This window comes from Lathamus discolor, chromosome 1 (genome assembly GCF_037157495.1).
Source record: "Lathamus discolor isolate bLatDis1 chromosome 1, bLatDis1.hap1, whole genome shotgun sequence".
Lineage (NCBI taxonomy): Eukaryota > Metazoa > Chordata > Aves > Psittaciformes > Psittacidae > Lathamus > Lathamus discolor.
The window spans coordinates 108,958,623-108,976,376 of NC_088884.1; the positions used below are offsets into that span (position 1 = coordinate 108,958,623).

Below are 17,754 nucleotides of genomic sequence, written 5' to 3' on the forward strand. Positions count from 1 at the left end.
TTACTGCAACAGGTCAGCAAGGGGGAGATCACCCCTTTTTCTCAGGTTTGCAAAGCTGTCACACTTACTGCAGCACCAGATACTGTGGTCCTCAACCTAACCCTGTCCTAACCACGGCTTCACATTTGCTGCATTCAGAGTGGTATGTGAGGGAAGAAAATCTCTCTCTGCCTGTCTTCTAGGTTGGGGGTGGGTGGATTATCTGGGCCTTAAATCAGGCATTTAACTAAATCAAACAGATCAGGCACTTGCTGAGTGAGGCACGGTCTGTTCCCATGTTTGGAAGCTGCAGAGAAAACCCCAAGACCGAGAGTTACGCTTTCTGAATGCAGGACTTTGTTTCCTCCAAATGGGAAGCTGGGTGCAGTGTTCTGGAGCATTCCAGCATCTTCCTGGGTTGTCCAGAGCAGAGCTGCAGGGTTAATACAAAAAGAGCCATTAGCTTAAATACAGCTTCTCTACACCCCATACAAGGGAGCCTGAGCTCAAGTGAGATCTAGAGGTAGTAGTGAAATATGAAGAGCACCCAAGTTACTTAGTTACTTATTCTTTCCACTTTTTGGCCACAAAGGTGTAATGCTTTCTTGTCAGGCCTGTTAGCAGGAAAGTTCAACATACTAAAAACCAAACAGAAAGCCTCAGCTTCACAAGAACTGTTTGAAATCCCTGAGAAACCACATTTAATTAACTGTCTTGTGTCATGTTGCGTAACTGATAGACTCTCTTACTATTTTTTTCCCCCCTTTTAGTGGTTTCCACAGTTCTGTGCATGGGTGCCATCCCCGTTTAATGACCTAGAATTATGTCTAATTGCTATTCTACTCTTATTTCCCACACCATGTGGGGCAGAGAACTTTTCTCATAACAGTGCTTTTTATTTTTTTTTTATATTGTTTTCACTCATATCCTTTTATGCCCTGATCTGTGGCCTCTGAAAAAGAATTTGTTCCATAGCATGGAAAGAGAATGACTTGGCACATCTTGCACTGAGAAAATGGCTCTCCAAAGGACAGAGTTTCGCTGGGCTGGTTGATCATTTGCAAAGCGAGTGCTATCCAAGCAAGGTGTCCAGACTCCCTCTGCTCAGTAAGGGGTCAGCACTTCCTGGAAGTGCACAGGGAGTCTCATTCTGAATGTTTGATGTAGGCTAGATAACTCATGCCCTAAAAATACTTGTTTTTTCCCCCTATTGTCTTACAAAAGGTGAAGATAAATAATTACAATATAAGCACATGCAAAACGCAAAGGGAGATGAACCATATCCACAACATGTGCATTGTAATAGTTCTAAGTGTCGGAAGGAAGATATAGTAAAAGGAAGCGTCAGGGCCGGAGGGGGATAGAAAGAAGCAGGAGTGTAGCTCAAACATGCCCCATCAGGCAGCACAAAAATACCAGCATGTGTGTGTTAGAACATCCCCATCCTAGTTAATCTGCATTGAGTTCACATGCAGTTCTGACCTCTTTTCAAGTTTCTAAACTGAAACACTTACTTTGCCCCACCTTTTCTGCCAAAGCATAATCCTAGAATTGTGCTTTTTGGCATCAGAAGCCATATGGAGCATAGGAGTAAGCTGTGTTGCTGCAGCATCTGAATATCCAGCAACCCCCATTTTGGCACACACACACACACACACAAAAAAAAAAAAAAAGGATGTGATTTTTGAGAAAGTGCTGTTTTATTTTGCAACCTAAACTGTCAAACTTAGTTGCTGTGTGAAAATCAAAAGCTTGTGACAATCTGAACCTCTTTTTCTCTTGCCACCGCACACAACTGAGCTACACAGAATCAATCATAGAACCAACTCGGTTGGTAAAGACCTTTAAGGTCATCAAGTCCCACCACTACACCAACACTGCCAAGTTCATCACTAAACCATGTCACTGAGGGCCTCATCTGTGTTATTTCTGAACACTTCCAGGGATGGTGATTCCACCACTGCCCTGAGCAGCCTGCTCCAATACCTGAATACTCTTTCAGTGAAGCAGCTTTTCCTAATATCCAGTCTAAACCTCCCTTGGCACAGCTTGAGGCCGTTATTGCTTGTCCTATTGCTTGTTACTTTGGAGAAGAGACCAGCCCTCACCTCATTGCAACCTTCTTTCAGGTATCCGTAGAGAGCAGTAAGGTCTCTTCTGAGCCTTCTCTTCTCCAGACTGAACAACCCCAGTTCCCTCAGCTGTTGCTCAGACCTGTGCTCCAGACCCCTCACCAGCTTCCTTGCCCTTTTTAGGTCCCGCACGATTCCACTGCTACAGAGCGGCTGAAGATGCTATTGCCCGCACACCTGCCAGGCTTCCAGAGCTGCTGTATTCACACCTCCACCCACCGACGGCGTTCCCCTGGGAAAGAAACAGCCACCTACTTGTGTCCTGCCCCCAGGGACCGGTAACTAAGGGGAAACAGTGCGCGGAGGTGTGGGGAGCGGAGGTGTGGGGAGCACAGCCGCAGGACTCCTCACACCGCCCCTCACGACCACCCCGCCACGCTGCTCCTCACACCCGCCCCGACCGCTCTCCGTGACGTCACTTCCCGCCGCCGCGCGCCCGCCCCTAACGGCCGGGGTACCCCATGGCGGCGGTGGTGGCCGCCGGGGTAGGCGGCGGGTCGGCAGCGTTGGGCGATAGCGACAGCATCGACTACTCGGTGCACGAAGCGTGGAACGAGGCCACCAACGTCTACCTGCTGGTGGTGCTGGCCAGCCTCGCTCTCCTCGTCTACGCGCGGCGGTGAGCGCAGGCCGGGGAGGGAAATGGGGGGAGGCGGAGCGAGGGCTGCCGCCGGAAAGCGGCCGCGCCGGGCCGGGCTTCTCACCGCCGTGTCCCCCTTCTCCCTCAGGAACAAGAGGAGGATCATGCGCATCTTCACCCTGCCCCCAGCCGTCGAGACGCCGCCCGAGCCCAACTTCTACGACAGCATGAAGAAGATACGGCTGCGGCAACAACTGGAGATGTACTCCATCGGTAAGTGGAGGAAGGGAAGAGGCCCCCCCCCGCCTCCCCGGGTGGCCTCGGCCTGCCGGTCCTCGAGCGGCCGGGACACTCCGGCCTGTGGCACCACGTGAGCAGGGGTTGAGGCATGAGGAAGCATGGAGTGAGGGAGGGAGCAGCCAGGCGATGCCCTTCTAGCTGTCAAAGTAAGGCCGATGTTGAAGGTATAAAGAGCTGGGAATGCCCGAATATTGCCAAAACGTGGATGGATTGGTAACAGTTGACAGGACTGTGGAATCACAAGTAATTCAACTTTGTAAATAAATGGGAATTTTACAGTACTGATAAGTGTTGCTGCTCCCATCTTAACACTGGAGGTCAGGATGGGAGTAGGAAAGAGCCCCATGCCTCTGATACTCCAAGGTCCAATTCAGAGTACACCTGTATGTGCTTCACATCTGCCATACATGCATGCCTAAAGGGAGTATGGGCAAGAAATACTGAGTGAGTTGAAACCCACCTTTTAAATGTAAAGATTAAATGCAAAGGTTCTTAAACCAGGCCACTAGATTTTGTAGAAACAAAAAACAAGGCCAGGCTGGATGGGGCTTTGAACAACCTGGTCTAATGGAAGGCATCCCTGCCCATGGCAGGGGGTTGGAACTAGATGAGCTTCAAGGTCCCTTCCAACCTAAACCATTCTATGATTCAATGAAAAAAGGATGTCCTTCCTACGGAAGAATGCCTGCTGGTGTGGTGTTTGTTCCACCACACACAGCTCTTTGATCTGCCTTTGCCTTGCTAACCAGATTAATTTTGGAGTCAATGTAGTTGTTAGCTTGTGGCTTATGTATTGTGGAGGAGACGAGTGATGTGGGGATCAACTGCATGACTAATAAGTCATTCAGGTCATCTGTAATAGTACTTCTGAAGGCATAGTCTTTAATTTTTATTTTTATTTTTTATTTTTTTAAATGAAAAGACCTAAATGGAATCATAGTTCCCCGCAGTTAATTTAGTGACATTTTGCCATGACCCTACCACTGAGCCTTTCCAAGGCCATACATTAAAGGCCTAATTCCACCCGGTGACTGCAACTTTGCCTTGTGTGGCTAAATTGTGACCTTACATTGTCTAATCTTAAGACTACTTCTTGATATCCTGTTTAGACGCGTATATATATAGGTATGCATACATGCACACACATGTACACAACAAATGGTTTAATCAGTGTTGACCAGTGTTTCTTTTTTTCAGCAAGGAAGTATGAACAGCAGCAGCAGCAACCAAAGCAGACTGAAAGCGTACAGCTCTCAGTGGAGTGAAGCCCACAGTTGTAGGAACTCAGGAGACATTTCCAGTGCTAATGATAAGAGCCAGTGTGGAGCTGTTTCCAATGCCTTTTAGTTGGTGCAGAGCTGAAGGCAAGGGGGAAGGGAAGGGGACTTTCCTAAAAAGTTTGTTCTCTGTAGCTTTTCTCTGAGCTCTGTGAAGCAAACTGAGGGTATACTGAAACATTCAGCATGAAAGCACCCAACGCAGGGCAGACCTGCTCAGAGAAACCTTTGAGGGTACAGAAGTGCAGTCTTGCCCATGTTTTAAATTATTTCTCTCTGCTGGCATCTTGGAAATTAGCTCCTGCCTTCTCTGGTAACGGCACCCTAGAGAAAGCAAGGCAGTACCTGTCTGCCTGCAAACTCTCCTGTTCAATTCAGTGTTGAATTTGCTGAATGCATTCAGTGAATGTGAATGAAGACGCTGCGGCCTTACTGCCTGGTGAAGGGGAACAGCATTGGAAACCAGGAATGTCATAGGTGGCAGCACAGAGAGGTTCTGCTCTGTGTTGATATGGGGGGTGCGTATGCAATGCTGTGAAGCCTTCCTGGAGGAACTTTGGGACCGTGAAGTACACAGTGAATTGCATGTCTGGAAGACACTGAAAGCCAGTACGATACTGTTAATAGCAAAGGTGGTTAGCTTAATTTAGTTCCATTGCTCTAACGAATGGGATTGTCTATAGAAATCTGCATAAAGATGGCAGCGTAGACAGAAGAGATATCACACCCCCGTTATTTTTGTTTTCTAGGTAAATCACAGAATCGGTTAATTTAAAGAATACTGCAGAAATTACTTCTTAATAAAAGCATCTAATCATGTAAACTACTCGAAGATGTATCATGTTGTAAATCCCAACCAAGTGATTGGCCAAGTAGTGAACAGAATACTAACAAACAGCATAGAGAGATGTGAGCGTATGGCCAGGAAGCGCTTTTTTTCCTATCCCCTTCTATATTCAGACTCGGAGCAGTGGTAAGCAGCACTGCAGTTCCATCCGGGCATGAGGAAACCTGGCTTTGTTTACCAAAGGGTGTTTATAAGATGGCAGGGACCCATGGGTTGGCGCCCGTGGGGACAGCAGCGCGGTGACTGGGCCGTGGCAGGGGGCGGGCGGGCGGCTGGCTTTGCCCCGGGGAAAGGGCCCCCTCGGGTGAGGATGTGTCGCCCGCGCCGCGCAGGCTGCCCCTTTGGGCAGCCGAGGGAAGCAGCGCTGCCACCATGCTGCGAAGGGGCAGAGGATGAGCGCGGAGCCCGCCCGTTCTCGCGTTACCCCTGCCGCTCGAAGGCCTGGCTCCGCGCCGGCTCGGACAAAAGCCCGGCTCCTGCGGGACCCCAGCCCCATTGCCTGCCCAGCCTCCGGAAGCAGCGCTCTGCCCCCTCTCGGCGACCTCACTTCCTGCCGTCGCTTCCGCCTCCGGGCCGCGCCGGCTGCTGTTACGGCTGCTACCGCCGCCGCTGCTGCTGCTGCTGCTGCTGCGCGGAGGGCGCCCGCCGGGCGGTGAGTGGGGCTGCGGCGGAGCACGCGCGCGGGGGCGCCCCGCCCCGTCGGCGCGGAGGGGAGCGCGCGGCGGGAGGGGGGCGCACCTCGGGGAGGGCAGGGGCCGCCTGAGGAGAAAGGGCAGGAGGGAGGGGAGAGGAGAGGAGGGGGGCCCGGGGGCAGGCTGCGGCCGCCGGGCCGGGGGGGCTTCCTCATCTGTCCGCCCCGGGAGAGCTCCCCGCGGGCTCCCTCCGCCCGGCGTCACCCCGCTGCTACCGCAGCGTGGTCTTGGCGCCGGGCGCGGGCTCTGCCGTCCTTCAGCTTGGCAAACCCGAGCGGGCGGGGAGCCGGCATCGCGGCAGAGCTCCTCCGCCTCATGGCGCGTCTTTTGTAGCGCGCGCCGCGCCGCTGCCCACAGCAGCCAGCTCCGCATGGCCCAGTAAAGCGGCGTGTCGGAACGAGCCCCCTCCCTCCGGCCTACTGACCCCCCGTCTGCCTGCCCGTGGTGATTCTGTAATTTGTAGGTGATACTGATACGGGGTTGGCTCCACAACTCGATAAAGTTGTAAAGGAGGCATGCTTTATTCAGCGCTGAGGCGCATGGGGATCGCTCCTCCAAAGTATGCACACCCAGGGTCGTTTTTCCTTTACATTTATTCCCTTAAGGCATACATATGCATTAGATTACTGATACGCCTATACGTATTTAGTATCTATCCCCGCTTCGTATTATAATGAGCTAGAAGGCCCTTTGCGCCTGCGCAGTGCCCCCCCTCTGGTCATGGGCAGGGGTCTCAAGATGAAGCAAATGAGTCCTCTTCCTGTGAGTAGGGGTCTTCAAGATGAAGTAAATGAGTCTTCCTCTTCTTAAACTTTTCACCTTTTAATCTTCACGCATAGCCTTAGGGTTTGGTCGGTATCCCAGCCATAAACCATCTGTTTCTCCCCCTTATCCATAGACTCAGGTGTCCGCTTTTCCTTGTCAATAGTTGCTTATCAGTAGAACCAGACCTCTGCTTCTCCCCTTATCAGTAGTTTGTGCCTTGTTCTGCTTAGTAGGCGTGATAGGTGTTTACAACAGACAATACTTTTGTTTAAGCAAGCGAATTCTTCTAACCCCTTTATACGCTCCCCTGTATGTTAGTGGGATTTCCCTGTATATTGGTTAACCCTGTATCAATACAATGGCTTGGGTTGGAGGGAACCTTACAGATCATCTGTCTCCAACCCGCTGCCACGGCAGGGACATCTTTCACTAGACCAGGTTGCTCAAAGCCCTGTCCAGCCTGGCCTTGAGCACTGCCAGGGATGGGGCAGCCACAGCTGTGCCAGTGTCTCACCACCCTCACAGTAAAGAACTTCTTCCAAATATCTAATCTAAATCTCCTCTCTGTCAGCTTAAAACCATTCTTCCTTGTCTTGCCACTACATGCACTTGTAAAAAAGTCCATCTCCAGCTGTCCTGTAGGTGCCCTTAGGTACTGGAAGGTGCTTTAAGATCTCCCCGGAGCCTTCTCTTGTGCAGACTGAACAAGCCCAACACTCCCAGCCTGTCTTCATAGGAGAGGTCTTACTAAAATTGTAACTTTACAGTTTTCCTGTTAGCTGAGCTGAAGCACCACGAACCGCTTAGAAATCTTGAGTGACTTGCAGCTCTGCTTGTGTTCATGGACCTGAGGTAGTGGCACAAGTATCTCACAAACTTACTTGGTGAAGGCAATGTGTTTTTAAGGAGAAGCAACAAAAGCAGAAGCTTTTCCCAGGCGTGCACCTTCTTTATATGTTAGGTCATTAGGAGAATGCTGCTTGGGCCATGGGCAGGTCATGTTTTGTTTTCCTGACTTACGTGCAGCTGTTGAAGTTATATCCCAGCAAAACTATACCCTGCTTTGTTGGAGGTTTTTATATTTCAGTTTTACAGTACAAGTATGCTTTGGAACAGAAAGTGCAGTCAGCTTTTGAGATTTTACCTTGAATTTCTGCAGTGATTTTTAACAGTTAACTCATGATATTGCACTTAGAAAAAACAAAGTGCTTTCTTTAGGTGGTAATAAAAAATAGGTGCCTAAAAGCACAGACAGAGTAGAAGCAATAGGTCTTCATTGTATCCATCTGTAGTTCTTGGGCTTGTAGGCATGCACAGAATGGGTTTGCAAAGTTGTTCATGCTGAATTGTTAGATGTCTTGGATGGCGAAATCTTGTGACCTTTAAAAAAACTGGGCCAAAGTTATCTTTGGTTTCATTTAATTTTGAGAATGCTGTACAGAGGCAAATCTTTGCAGCTTACCCAACGCTGTTTTAAAAAGCTACTGTGATATGTAGATTGATCACGAAAGCATGTGAGGGAACTGCTTTCAAGGCAGTTAAATCTTTGTGTGTATAAGGTACTGCAGAAAAACATTAACAGGTGTCTCTCAACTAGGACTTGGGTGTTGAGAATCTGACCACTGTCTTGTGCCAATGGGAGCTGCTGAACAGTCATGTATTTCTAAATGAAGTCTGCAGATGGAGATACAACCGTGACTCTGTTATCTGATGTGAAAACTATAATCTGTCATGTGGAGAAAGTTGTCTCTCTCCTTTTAACTACAATGTGGCTGGCTAGGTTTTATACTCAGTGCTGCATAGAAGATCAAAGCTTTCCAGACAGAGCTTTATAAATTTGGTGACAAGGCTCAAGAGGGTCTTAAATATTTAAGCTGTGAGCATGGCTGTGTTTAACGCTGAAGACATTGTAAACTGTGGGCCTTGTAGTGAAAATATCTTTCCCTATGCCATGAGCATTTTGAGTTTCAGTCTGGTGTTACCTGGATAGTGTGAAATGGCATATGCCAGCTGAGCCTAGTTGAGCAGGTAGCTGGTAGCGGCTGCCTTGGTGCCTTATGGCCATAAGAGTTACAAATTTTATTAGTGTGGTGCTTAAGTGGTGCTATACTTGCTCCCAAACTTCGCTTCGAAAACTGCCTGATGAACTGAGAGCTGCAGAGAAGTCTTTGCTCTACCACTTGCACTGCTTACACCAGTAGAAGCTCTGAAAATGGGGAGAAGATTCCAGTGCCTTTGAGGACAGTTTGTGGGCAAGCGTCTTCAGTGCAGTGTAAAGTTATTCACTGAGAATATTCTAACCTGTGATGCATCTTTCTGTAACTTGCATTTTGCATATATATGATTAAGCAGCATTGGCCAAAAGCCTGGTGACAGCACAGGGCTCTGGAATGTCTCCCTGTTGCCTGGGCAGTTTATTCATGTTAGCTTACTTCCTTGAGCATAATCGCTCCTTTTAAAGTCCTCCTGAACTCAGGAGTGCCGGTGCTATTGAGCAAGCTGAAATTATACACGCTGCAGAGAGAAAGGTGGGTATGTTGCAACTTAACCTCTCTGCCAGAACAATTGGAAAGATTTTGCCCCAGCCCTAATTTCTACATTAAAGAGGTGAAAATTGTCACTACGTGCCACCTTCAATGGGGAAGAAGCGCCTTGACGGAAAACGTGTTATTAACTTTGTGATGTCTTTGGCCTGTTGTGCCTAAAGAGCAAGAGCGCTTAGAGGAGGCTTGCTGACAAAGCGGTTGCTTATGCTCCAGATCGGAAGTAGTGATCAAAAGATATTCCCTTTCCCCTCCAAACACAAATCGTGTTTAAGTCATGGTAAGGAACCTGAGTGATGTCACCTAATTCATCAACATAGTTGCTCAAACAAAAAGGCAGCACTTCATCTTGTCCTTGAGACAGAGCTGCCGCTGGAGAGCAGAAGGTTTCAGTGCCTCAGGCTCCTGAGAATGGAGGTAAGATCCTTTATTTTGCAGCCCCATTTCTTTATGGCTAAATTATGCTAAGAAGTTTCTTGTAGTCTAACAAGCTCCATCAGGAGCTGGTGTGGCCTGAGTCGGTGGGACTCCCTGCTGGCTGAGGGACAGATACTGAGTACGACCAGAGGTACTGACTGCTGCACCCCAGAGCCAGGGTAAATGTCTCATGAGAAATCTGTTGCTGGGGAATGGAAATCGGTGTTACTTTTTCCATGACAGATGACAAGAAAGGAGGAGGAAAAAGCCACATTTTGTATCAAGAGCAAAAGGCTTGGGATTTTTGTAAGCAGGAAAAATCCTGCCTTAATACACCCTTTTTTTTTAACTCTTTGATTTAAAAAGGCTGATAAAACTTCTTGGTGCTCAGTTGTCTCTGAAATCTGTGTTTACAAGGAAAAGGCTAAGAACCTTTCTAAGAATGAAGGTGTTTTGCCGGATTTTGCAAGGAATGTCTAAACCTTGGGTGTTACTTTAATAAAAATAATTCCTGATCTTTTTATGGAATATCTAAACTCTGGGCGTTACTTTAATAAAAATAACTTCAAACTCCAAGATTAACAGAGTTGCTAAAAGGAGTTAGTTCTTAATGAGTAAAACAATAAACTGAACTTGGAATTTCTGAACCAAGCCCTAGAAGGCAATTCGTGGCAAAAGCTCCGGGAAAGGGGAAAAAAACCCTCATTTTTATAAAATAGCCATATAGACTATTTCTGAATTATAGCTAGGCACTGCTTTGGAAAGTGATTCTCCCCTTGCAGAGGCCTAGGAATGAGATGTTTTAGGAGAACTGGGTTTAATTTTAATCCAGCAGTAAAACGAATTACGAATCCTAAAAAGGGGCTGCTCAAATTAGGGATTTGCTGAAATTGGAGCCTGAGAAAATACATTTGTACATCTGAAGAAAAAACTTAGATCCTGAGCCTGTGAAGTAGCAGTCCTTCTGAGTTTATGTCAGAATTGCTGGAACTGGTTTTGGACATCTGTGATATATAAAAGGTATGCATGGACCTATAGTTTGCTCCCAAGAAAGGCTGTGGTTTGGATGAGGTAGAAACATTTGTCTCTTTCGTAATGGAATAGAAGGAGTATTTTAAAAAGACTCAGCCAGCAGGATGGCTGTGTTACTTTCTGAAATATCCTCTGGATCATCCTGAAAACACAGTGTGTAATGTGCTCTTGACTGACAGCATAGGGTGTGAAGATAAATTCCTGAGCAGGGAAGATGTATGTTGGTTGTGCAATGGGAGCCTCCATGTGATGTCGTTATTTATGGTGCTTCTCTCAAATGTCTTTCTGGGACCCGAACAGCTGCTGTGAACTTTGCCCACCCCAGAGTACTCGCTATGTTTGAATGACTCTGTTTTGCCGTTGCTCAGGTTGTGATGCATGCTCTGGTGAGCGACAATAATAGAACCAACTTCTGTGACACCGGTTGTAAAAGCATAGCAGAACTTAGGGAACCCTTTTATTGATTGATGAAAAGCTTGAAAGAATATCATCTTCTGTAGCTTTGGTGTCAGGGAGTGAAAATTCAGTACATCCAATTTCTTCTTTTCATACCTTAATATGGAAGGAAGGATGGGTTGACAGAAGAGAAAGACTTGCTTTTTCCTTTCAGAGGGAAGGGTGGAAGGGTAGAGGCAGAGGAGCAGGCTTTTTCAATCTTATCTCTTTTCTGCATAACCGTCTCGTCAAGTGGCAGCAACTGTGTTTGCAGGAGCTTTCCCTTGCTTTGGTAAAAGAGCTGTGGCTTTTTAAACATCATGCATTTTTATATGTGGCAATGCCATTGCTAAACAGATGCAAATCTACAGTCAGATAAGGCTTGGAATAATTGATGTTCTCAGCTCAACTAAGTAACCAAGTTCACATGATCTGTATGAGGCCAGTGGATTTTTTTTCTGAGGCAAAGTATGTGCTGCTTTTATCGCACATTTATTTAAAGCTAATTTTAGCACAGCAGATTGAGAATTCTAGCAACCAAAAATACCGCTGTTGAGTCCGTTAAAAGGTTTCCTTACCCAAACTCTGGTTTTGTGACAAGCAGAAAATATCACATCTTTTTTACTTCATATTCAGTAATGACCCAGAAGCAGTGAAAGCATTGCACTCAAGGCCTCCAAGATTACTTTTGCCATTGCTGATGGGGGAATTGTTCTGTATCATTACTGTCTTCTCTTTCAACCTCAGCAAGTCCTGAAATGCCAAAGGCAAACCACTTGCTGGCTGATCAGAGGTGCTGGAGATGCTGGTATGGCAGTCCTCTGATACTTGTGGCTTGGACTGCTGTTTGAGCATTGCCTAAGAGCAACGAGTAGGAGTATGCAGTTCAGTATGTCGTCTTTGCACATGTGAGATAGAACAGGAAAGCATTTATGGCCTCTTAGAAAGTGTTAAGATTATCGCTCTGGAACAAAGTTTCTAAGACTGCTGCAGAGGTATTGAACAGCATGGGGAGGTCATTGAGAAGTGTGCGATGAGACAATCAAGTTGCTATTACAAGTTGTGATTTTTTGACTCTAATCAGTGTATGATCCTCAAATAAAGAGTTGCATATGGTTGTATTACTTAATGAGCTAACAGTTGGCAACATGGTACTTGTTACCAGTTCTGTTAGTGCTATTTTGATTATTAAAGAGTGCCATTTGTTGATGAACCATAGGCTGGAACAGGAGTTTTCCCTTGATCGATTGCTTGCCTGAAGATCCTTCTAAAGAAGGATGAAGTGATGTAATTTTCTTTTTGGTTGAGGCAAAGAAGTATTCTCTTGTCATAATTCACCAGTTCTAAGCCTGTCACCAAAAAACTTATGGTGAAATAGTGATGGCTATGTGGTGTTTCTTACAGATACTGTAAAAGCTCTGTTATCTCCTTGGGGGGCCATCTTCCCATGAGATATCATCTAGACCTACCTACTCTTTCTCTCCTAAAGACTCTGGTATTAAGAACCTGTGGCCTGGGGTCCAAAGTTTTAGCTCCAGAGGCTGGAAGAAGAAAATATAGCCTGAAGAGTTACTGAAAGCAGGTCTATGCTTTGTGGACATGAGAAGATCCTGAACCTCAAGTTTGCCTTAAGAGTCTCCCTTCCTTGTCTGTTGCTTGCATACACCATTATATATGTGCATAGATATATTTATTTTTTCACTGATTCAACATGGTTGAATGAAGGTGTGTGGCTTTATACCTTGATGCCTTTTGCAACTGTTGCATGAGCAGAAATGAAGGTGACTAGTCGCCCTGGAGTTTTAGTAAGTACTTGGCATTATAATCATGGTGAATGCATTGTGAGCTCATCCTGAAGTAACAACACAGGATAAAGTTACTATTGCACTGAGGAACCTGCAGTTCACAAGAACATCAGCCCAGGGCAAAATTGGATTGGTTTTGCTTGGTTGGACACTGTTGTTCTTTATTCAGGCATAGAGATAGGAGGGGAATTCTTTGCTCAGAGGGAGAGGTTCCTGTGTGACCTTGAAAAGCCCAGCATGGTACGCTTCTTCTCTGTTCTTTTATAACTAAATGTATCCAAATTTGTCAGGGGGGTTCAAAGAGAACCAGAGGGCGAAACAGTTTGCTTATAAGGCGGGCAGCTCTGGAGTGGAAAAACAGCAGAAAAGTGAGCTTGAAAGACCTGGAAGAGGTGAAATGTTGTTAGAGCTGGTAGGGGCCGGCTGATCCCAGCAATCTATCCTATAGAAATGTTGCTGTGTAACTGATAGAAGATGCTAAATTGTTTCCTTAAAGGCCCTCAGATGATGTTCCCCCTCTGTAACAGAGCACAGTATGGTGTGGGAGTTCATGGCACAAGCTGAGCTGGAGCACTTGGAAGGGTAAGAGAGGTGGTGAGTAGCTGGGTTAGTTCCCATAGTGCAAGAACAAAGGGATGTTTAAATGAAATTGAAAATTGGAACATTTGAAACCTGGCATAATTATATCACATGATATTACTGAGGCCAAAAGTTTAGTTGGATTCCAGTCAGACCAGGACATTTATATATATACAATGACAATGTCCAGAGTTGCAGTAAATAGGATTAAAAATAAGTTAAGCATATTAAACCTCCATGCTAATTGATGAGGTTAGGAAGGAATTTCCCCTTTGGGTGAATTGCATCATTGTTCACTACTTGTGCTATTCCACCTTATGAAGCATCCGGCCCCGATCTCAGGAGGCACGATTCTCGAACAGATGGACCAGCGGTCTGACCTGTTGTGGTAGTGCTTAGCTTACCCTGCCTGGGGAGGATCTTGTTGAAAGGGTTTGAGAAGCATTTTTATTTTTTCAGGGTTTTCTGAGGCCACCTGTACTGCAGTTTATGTCTGCTTTTCCAGGTTTTATTGGTAAAAGAGGACAGCTGTTGACCAAATGCCTCTAATGAATCCTGAGAAGTGCTGCTAACATGTCAGCAGCAGCCCCTAAAGATGGAAGCTGTGATGAGCACATAAGGCATGGCTGTACTGCTCAGTAAATTGAAAAGTAGCTCTGTGAGCAGCTGAACTAGTGAGGATGGGTTTCCTGCAGCTTTCTCAGTTTTGGTGGCACTGTGATACCTTAAACATCTTCCCTTCTGTGTTTTCTTTACAAACCGGTGCCATTAGCATCCCTGATTTTTCCAGCAGCATAGTGCCTGAGCAGCTTCTTACTGCCTTGTAGTTCTTGGGGTATATTTAATCAAAACGTGATGTGTCCCTGATGTTTATGAACTGGGCACATGGTTCAGGGGACTACCTTGGTTATTTATTCCATAAGCCTGTTGTAGGAATTAAGCACTTGTGAAATCTCCTTTTCTGTCAGATTAAGTTGCAAATGGCCTTACAAGTTAGGTCTCTCTACATGGCACAGTCAATATGTCTCTGTACATGGGACAGTCAATATGGTTATGCAGCCTTGGAAAAGAAGGAAAATTATAAGTCTTCCAAGCAAGTTGCTGTGGAATACTTTTTCTCTCAAAGCAATTAGGTGCATAAACAGTTACACCAAATAACGGAGGTGCATGTGCCTTTAAAAAATGCACTGTTTAATCTGAAGACTTTCCCCAAGGTATAAGGGAAAGGCTTCCTTGCCAAAATGCTGTAATTGAGTTAACAGTCCGGGAGGTTTCTGTGTTTTGTTACTGAGCTACAAAATTCTTCTGCTGGTGTTGGCTGCTGCGAAGATCAAAGTCAGAACCACCGGCCTGCCAGTAAATTGTCTCTTCAAAAGAAAACTGGAAATTCCTTGGTTGTTTCAGGTGACAGCCAGTGTCAGATCTTTCTGACAATAAATAATCCTTTTCCGCAGTTCTCCTTCCGCGTGCAGCAGTGAGCAGCCGGGATGTCTTGTAATCTGTATGGTGCATATGCTGAGTGTAGACATCTGATTAACGCGTAAGGATGTCAGTAATAAATTGAACTACTTGTCTACAGTTAATTTCTGGTGCTCCGAGAGAATATGGAGTTATGATGATTAGGGAACAGTGAAATCGTGGTTTCTGTTTCTTGCGTACAGTGATCATCATAATAAGAGATTAAGTGGTCTAAAATAATTGGGTGGTATCTGGACGTGTTCTGGATGTCCTGCTGATGGGACATGTGTGGCTGCCTTGGCTTTTTGTCCTCTGTAAATCTGTGGTAGTTGCCTTTCCTGAGTAAGCAATAGCATGTTTCTCAACAGCAGGCATGATCACTGAGGGACAGGTTTTCAGGACTGTTTGCCTACTAAGCACTTTCAGGGGTAAGGACTTCTTCAAGAGTTCAGAATTGAGGGAATATGTATTTTTCTTTGACATATAATCCCTGCACTGCAAATATATTTCTGGCCAGTTATTTAACAGCTATTGTTGCTGCAACACCCAGAGTGTTGTCAGAGGGTTTTTTACTTTTACTATCCAAGGCTCAGTTATCATCTCTTTTGCAGTGTGCAAGAACCAAAGCCAAGACTCTTTGTGCTCGGATAGGACTCTGTCTCTACAGCTGTCCCTCATTTCTAGTGTAATAGAGCTGAAACAAACCATTGTTTTGCTGGGATGAGTTGGCAAAGAAAGGACTACGCTGTCTTTCTGAGTGAAGTGTGCCCTATGTATGGAGCACGCCGCTGTCAAGTGCATTGCAGAAGAAAGGAGGATTTCAGAGGGAGGTGGAATTCTGAGAATTCGAGAGGGTAGCTGATAAGAGGTAGGATCTGCTCTGCCTCTGCTAGGAGCAGATTTTGGTGCTAATGTTTATTTTAAAATGGGAGAGATAAAATTGCTTTCATGCTTCTGTCTCACTGAGAGCTGGCTGGCAGGATGGTTTTGGTGCCTGAGGGCTTGATGGCTGGGGAGCATGCAGAAATAATTTCTCCTGCACCCCCTCATTCAGCGTTTGGGCAAAATCATGAGGCAGGCAAATGACTTGAGCTGCCTGTTTGGATGCAAGATGGCTGTGTCTCCATTTTGTGGATGAGTCATCCCTCTGCCTTTTTGTTATTAGACTCTGAACAGTGCTGCAGTTGGCTGTGGGCCCGCTCGATCCTAAGTTTTGGATAGCAAAAACAGATAAGCAAGTCCCCTCCACCCCAACCCCAAGCTTTATGATGTGATTTTAGGGACAAAGACACATTGAAAATACATTAGGCCTTTGTCACCTTGTAGTTCAGCTACTGTAATGCAGAGGAAACATCTCCAATACCTGTTAAGTGTGTTAAAAATACAAACATACTGTGGAAGTTGGGTAGGTCAGGGAGCGATGGGAAAGTAGAGGAGAGGCTTACATCTTTGTTTTCCATCTCATTTGTGGGTTGGAGCTCTACGTACTTGGATAAACGGGTCCTGAGTAAAGATAACTCGCATTGTTTTCAGTAGCGGATAAGTTAGTAGATGGGTCAGTGGTTTCTTTTAGTTGAGCCGGCTGCCGCAGACTAGTTCTGCAAGCTTGGCACCCGATGATGTTTTCCACAGTATGTGAGACTAGCTGGTACAGGATTTTTCCTGCTCGTCATGTCAGGAACAGAGGCGCAGATTAGCAGATTTCATTGGTCACCCCAATTTTGGCACGATGTTTACATACCTAGTTTGGCAAAACTTTGCTTTTGTGAAAGGAACTCTTATTTCCTAAAAGGAACTTGAATGAAAGTTGGGATTTTATTAAAGACACAGAGGCATATTATTATTCATCTTTCCTTGCTTCATCCCTGTGATGTTTCCTGTTTTGCTTCTTGAGATACAGGTGTCATGATGAGGAGCTTCTCAGGAACAGAAGTGGATGATGAGTGGAGATGAAGAAATCATACATTTAAGAAGTTGGCTCAAGTTTCCGTTACAGGCATGGAAAGTTTCTGAGACCAAGCCATGTGAGAATAACATGAGTAAAGAAGCGGGAGATGTAGACCCAGACTTTCTAGAAGGGATTGCAGGATTTGAGAGGACGCTGCACAAACGTCACATAGTTTGCTTGCTTATTGATTTACCTGCGCCCCTGGATTGTAACACTTTGTTTGCATATCTGTTTGGAAGTTGAAAAATCCCCTCATATCTGTGTCTTTAATATAATCATGGCTTCAAGATTGTTTTAGGAAGAGCAGAACACTGCTGTAGTTTTCATTTGTGGATTATATAGCTGCTGCTTTGTACTTGAAATTGATTTTGTTTTTCTGTAGAAGCGTGCGTTGAATATGGAGAAGATCAGAACATGACCATTATGAAACAGGAAATCAAGGGTTTTGCTCGCATTTAATAAACAGCTTTTGCATACAAAGTGTGACAGGTGCATAGGTAAAAGAAAAAAAGGTAGCGTTAGTCCTCTAATTTGAGTAATGCTGTCCTTAGATGTCAGAATCAAATATTCATCAGTTCAATCTTTTTTATTTGACTGTTGGTCACAATAATACTCCATGTAGGTAAGATTGCTTGGCAGGGCTGTGGAGCTTTAAGTGCACATTACTCAGTGTTGAGTTAGGGAGGAGCTTTTCAGAAAGGTAGAGGTTTTTTAACATCTTGGCTGTTACATGAAATATTATAAGGAAACACTAGGTATGCTAGTCCAGCAACTTAAAATGCTGGAACATTGTAACATGAACAGACTAAGTTGTAGTAAGTCTCTGATATGGAGGTGCTAAGACTTTGACATACATATATTTAAGATATTTAAAATTAAATATAATTTCCTATATTGGACAGTGTTGCTGGTAGAGCGAAGAGCATCTTTATTTTTCTTATGAACTCTTATCTGGTGCTTTATCC

The 17,754-nt window shown here is 45.5% G+C and overlaps 2 protein-coding genes across 3 annotated transcripts in view; both read left to right on the forward strand.

Annotated features, from left to right (window-relative positions):
- Nucleotides 1-2,512: 2,512 nt before the first annotated feature.
- Nucleotides 2,513-17,269, forward strand: SMIM19 (small integral membrane protein 19). 2 transcript variants are annotated; one of them, XM_065690189.1, is made up of 3 exons: nucleotides 2,513-2,730; nucleotides 2,840-2,964; nucleotides 16,742-17,269. In XM_065690189.1, exons 1-3 carry the CDS (start codon nucleotides 2,573-2,575, stop codon nucleotides 16,792-16,794), a joined length of 336 nt encoding a protein of 111 aa, XP_065546261.1. In that variant the 5' UTR covers nucleotides 2,513-2,572; the 3' UTR covers nucleotides 16,795-17,269. The 2 variants fall into 2 exon arrangements, with proteins under 2 accessions (XP_065546261.1, XP_065546252.1); XM_065690180.1 differs by lacking the exon at nucleotides 16,742-17,269 and adding an exon at nucleotides 4,189-5,094 and having other exon boundaries at nucleotides 2,521-2,730.
- The window catches only part of SLC20A2 (solute carrier family 20 member 2), a 58,486-nt gene continuing 46,364 nt past the window's right edge, over nucleotides 5,633-17,754 (forward strand). Inside the window, exon 1 of the mRNA XM_065690152.1 lies at nucleotides 5,633-5,767. The gene's annotated coding sequence lies outside the window, so the exon portion shown is untranslated. The remainder of the gene's footprint in view (nucleotides 5,768-17,754) is intronic.

Coding starts and splice junctions, on each gene's coding strand:
- SMIM19 (XM_065690180.1), top strand. CDS start 2,573: ATGGCGGCGGTGGTGGCCGCCGGGGTAGGCGGCGGGTCGGCAGCGTTG. Junction 2,731..2,839: donor CTCCTCGTCTACGCGCGGCG/GTGAGCGCAGGC, acceptor CTTCTCCCTCAG/GAACAAGAGGAGGATCATGC. Junction 2,965..4,188: donor ACTGGAGATGTACTCCATCG/GTAAGTGGAGGA, acceptor TCTTTTTTTCAG/CAAGGAAGTATGAACAGCAG.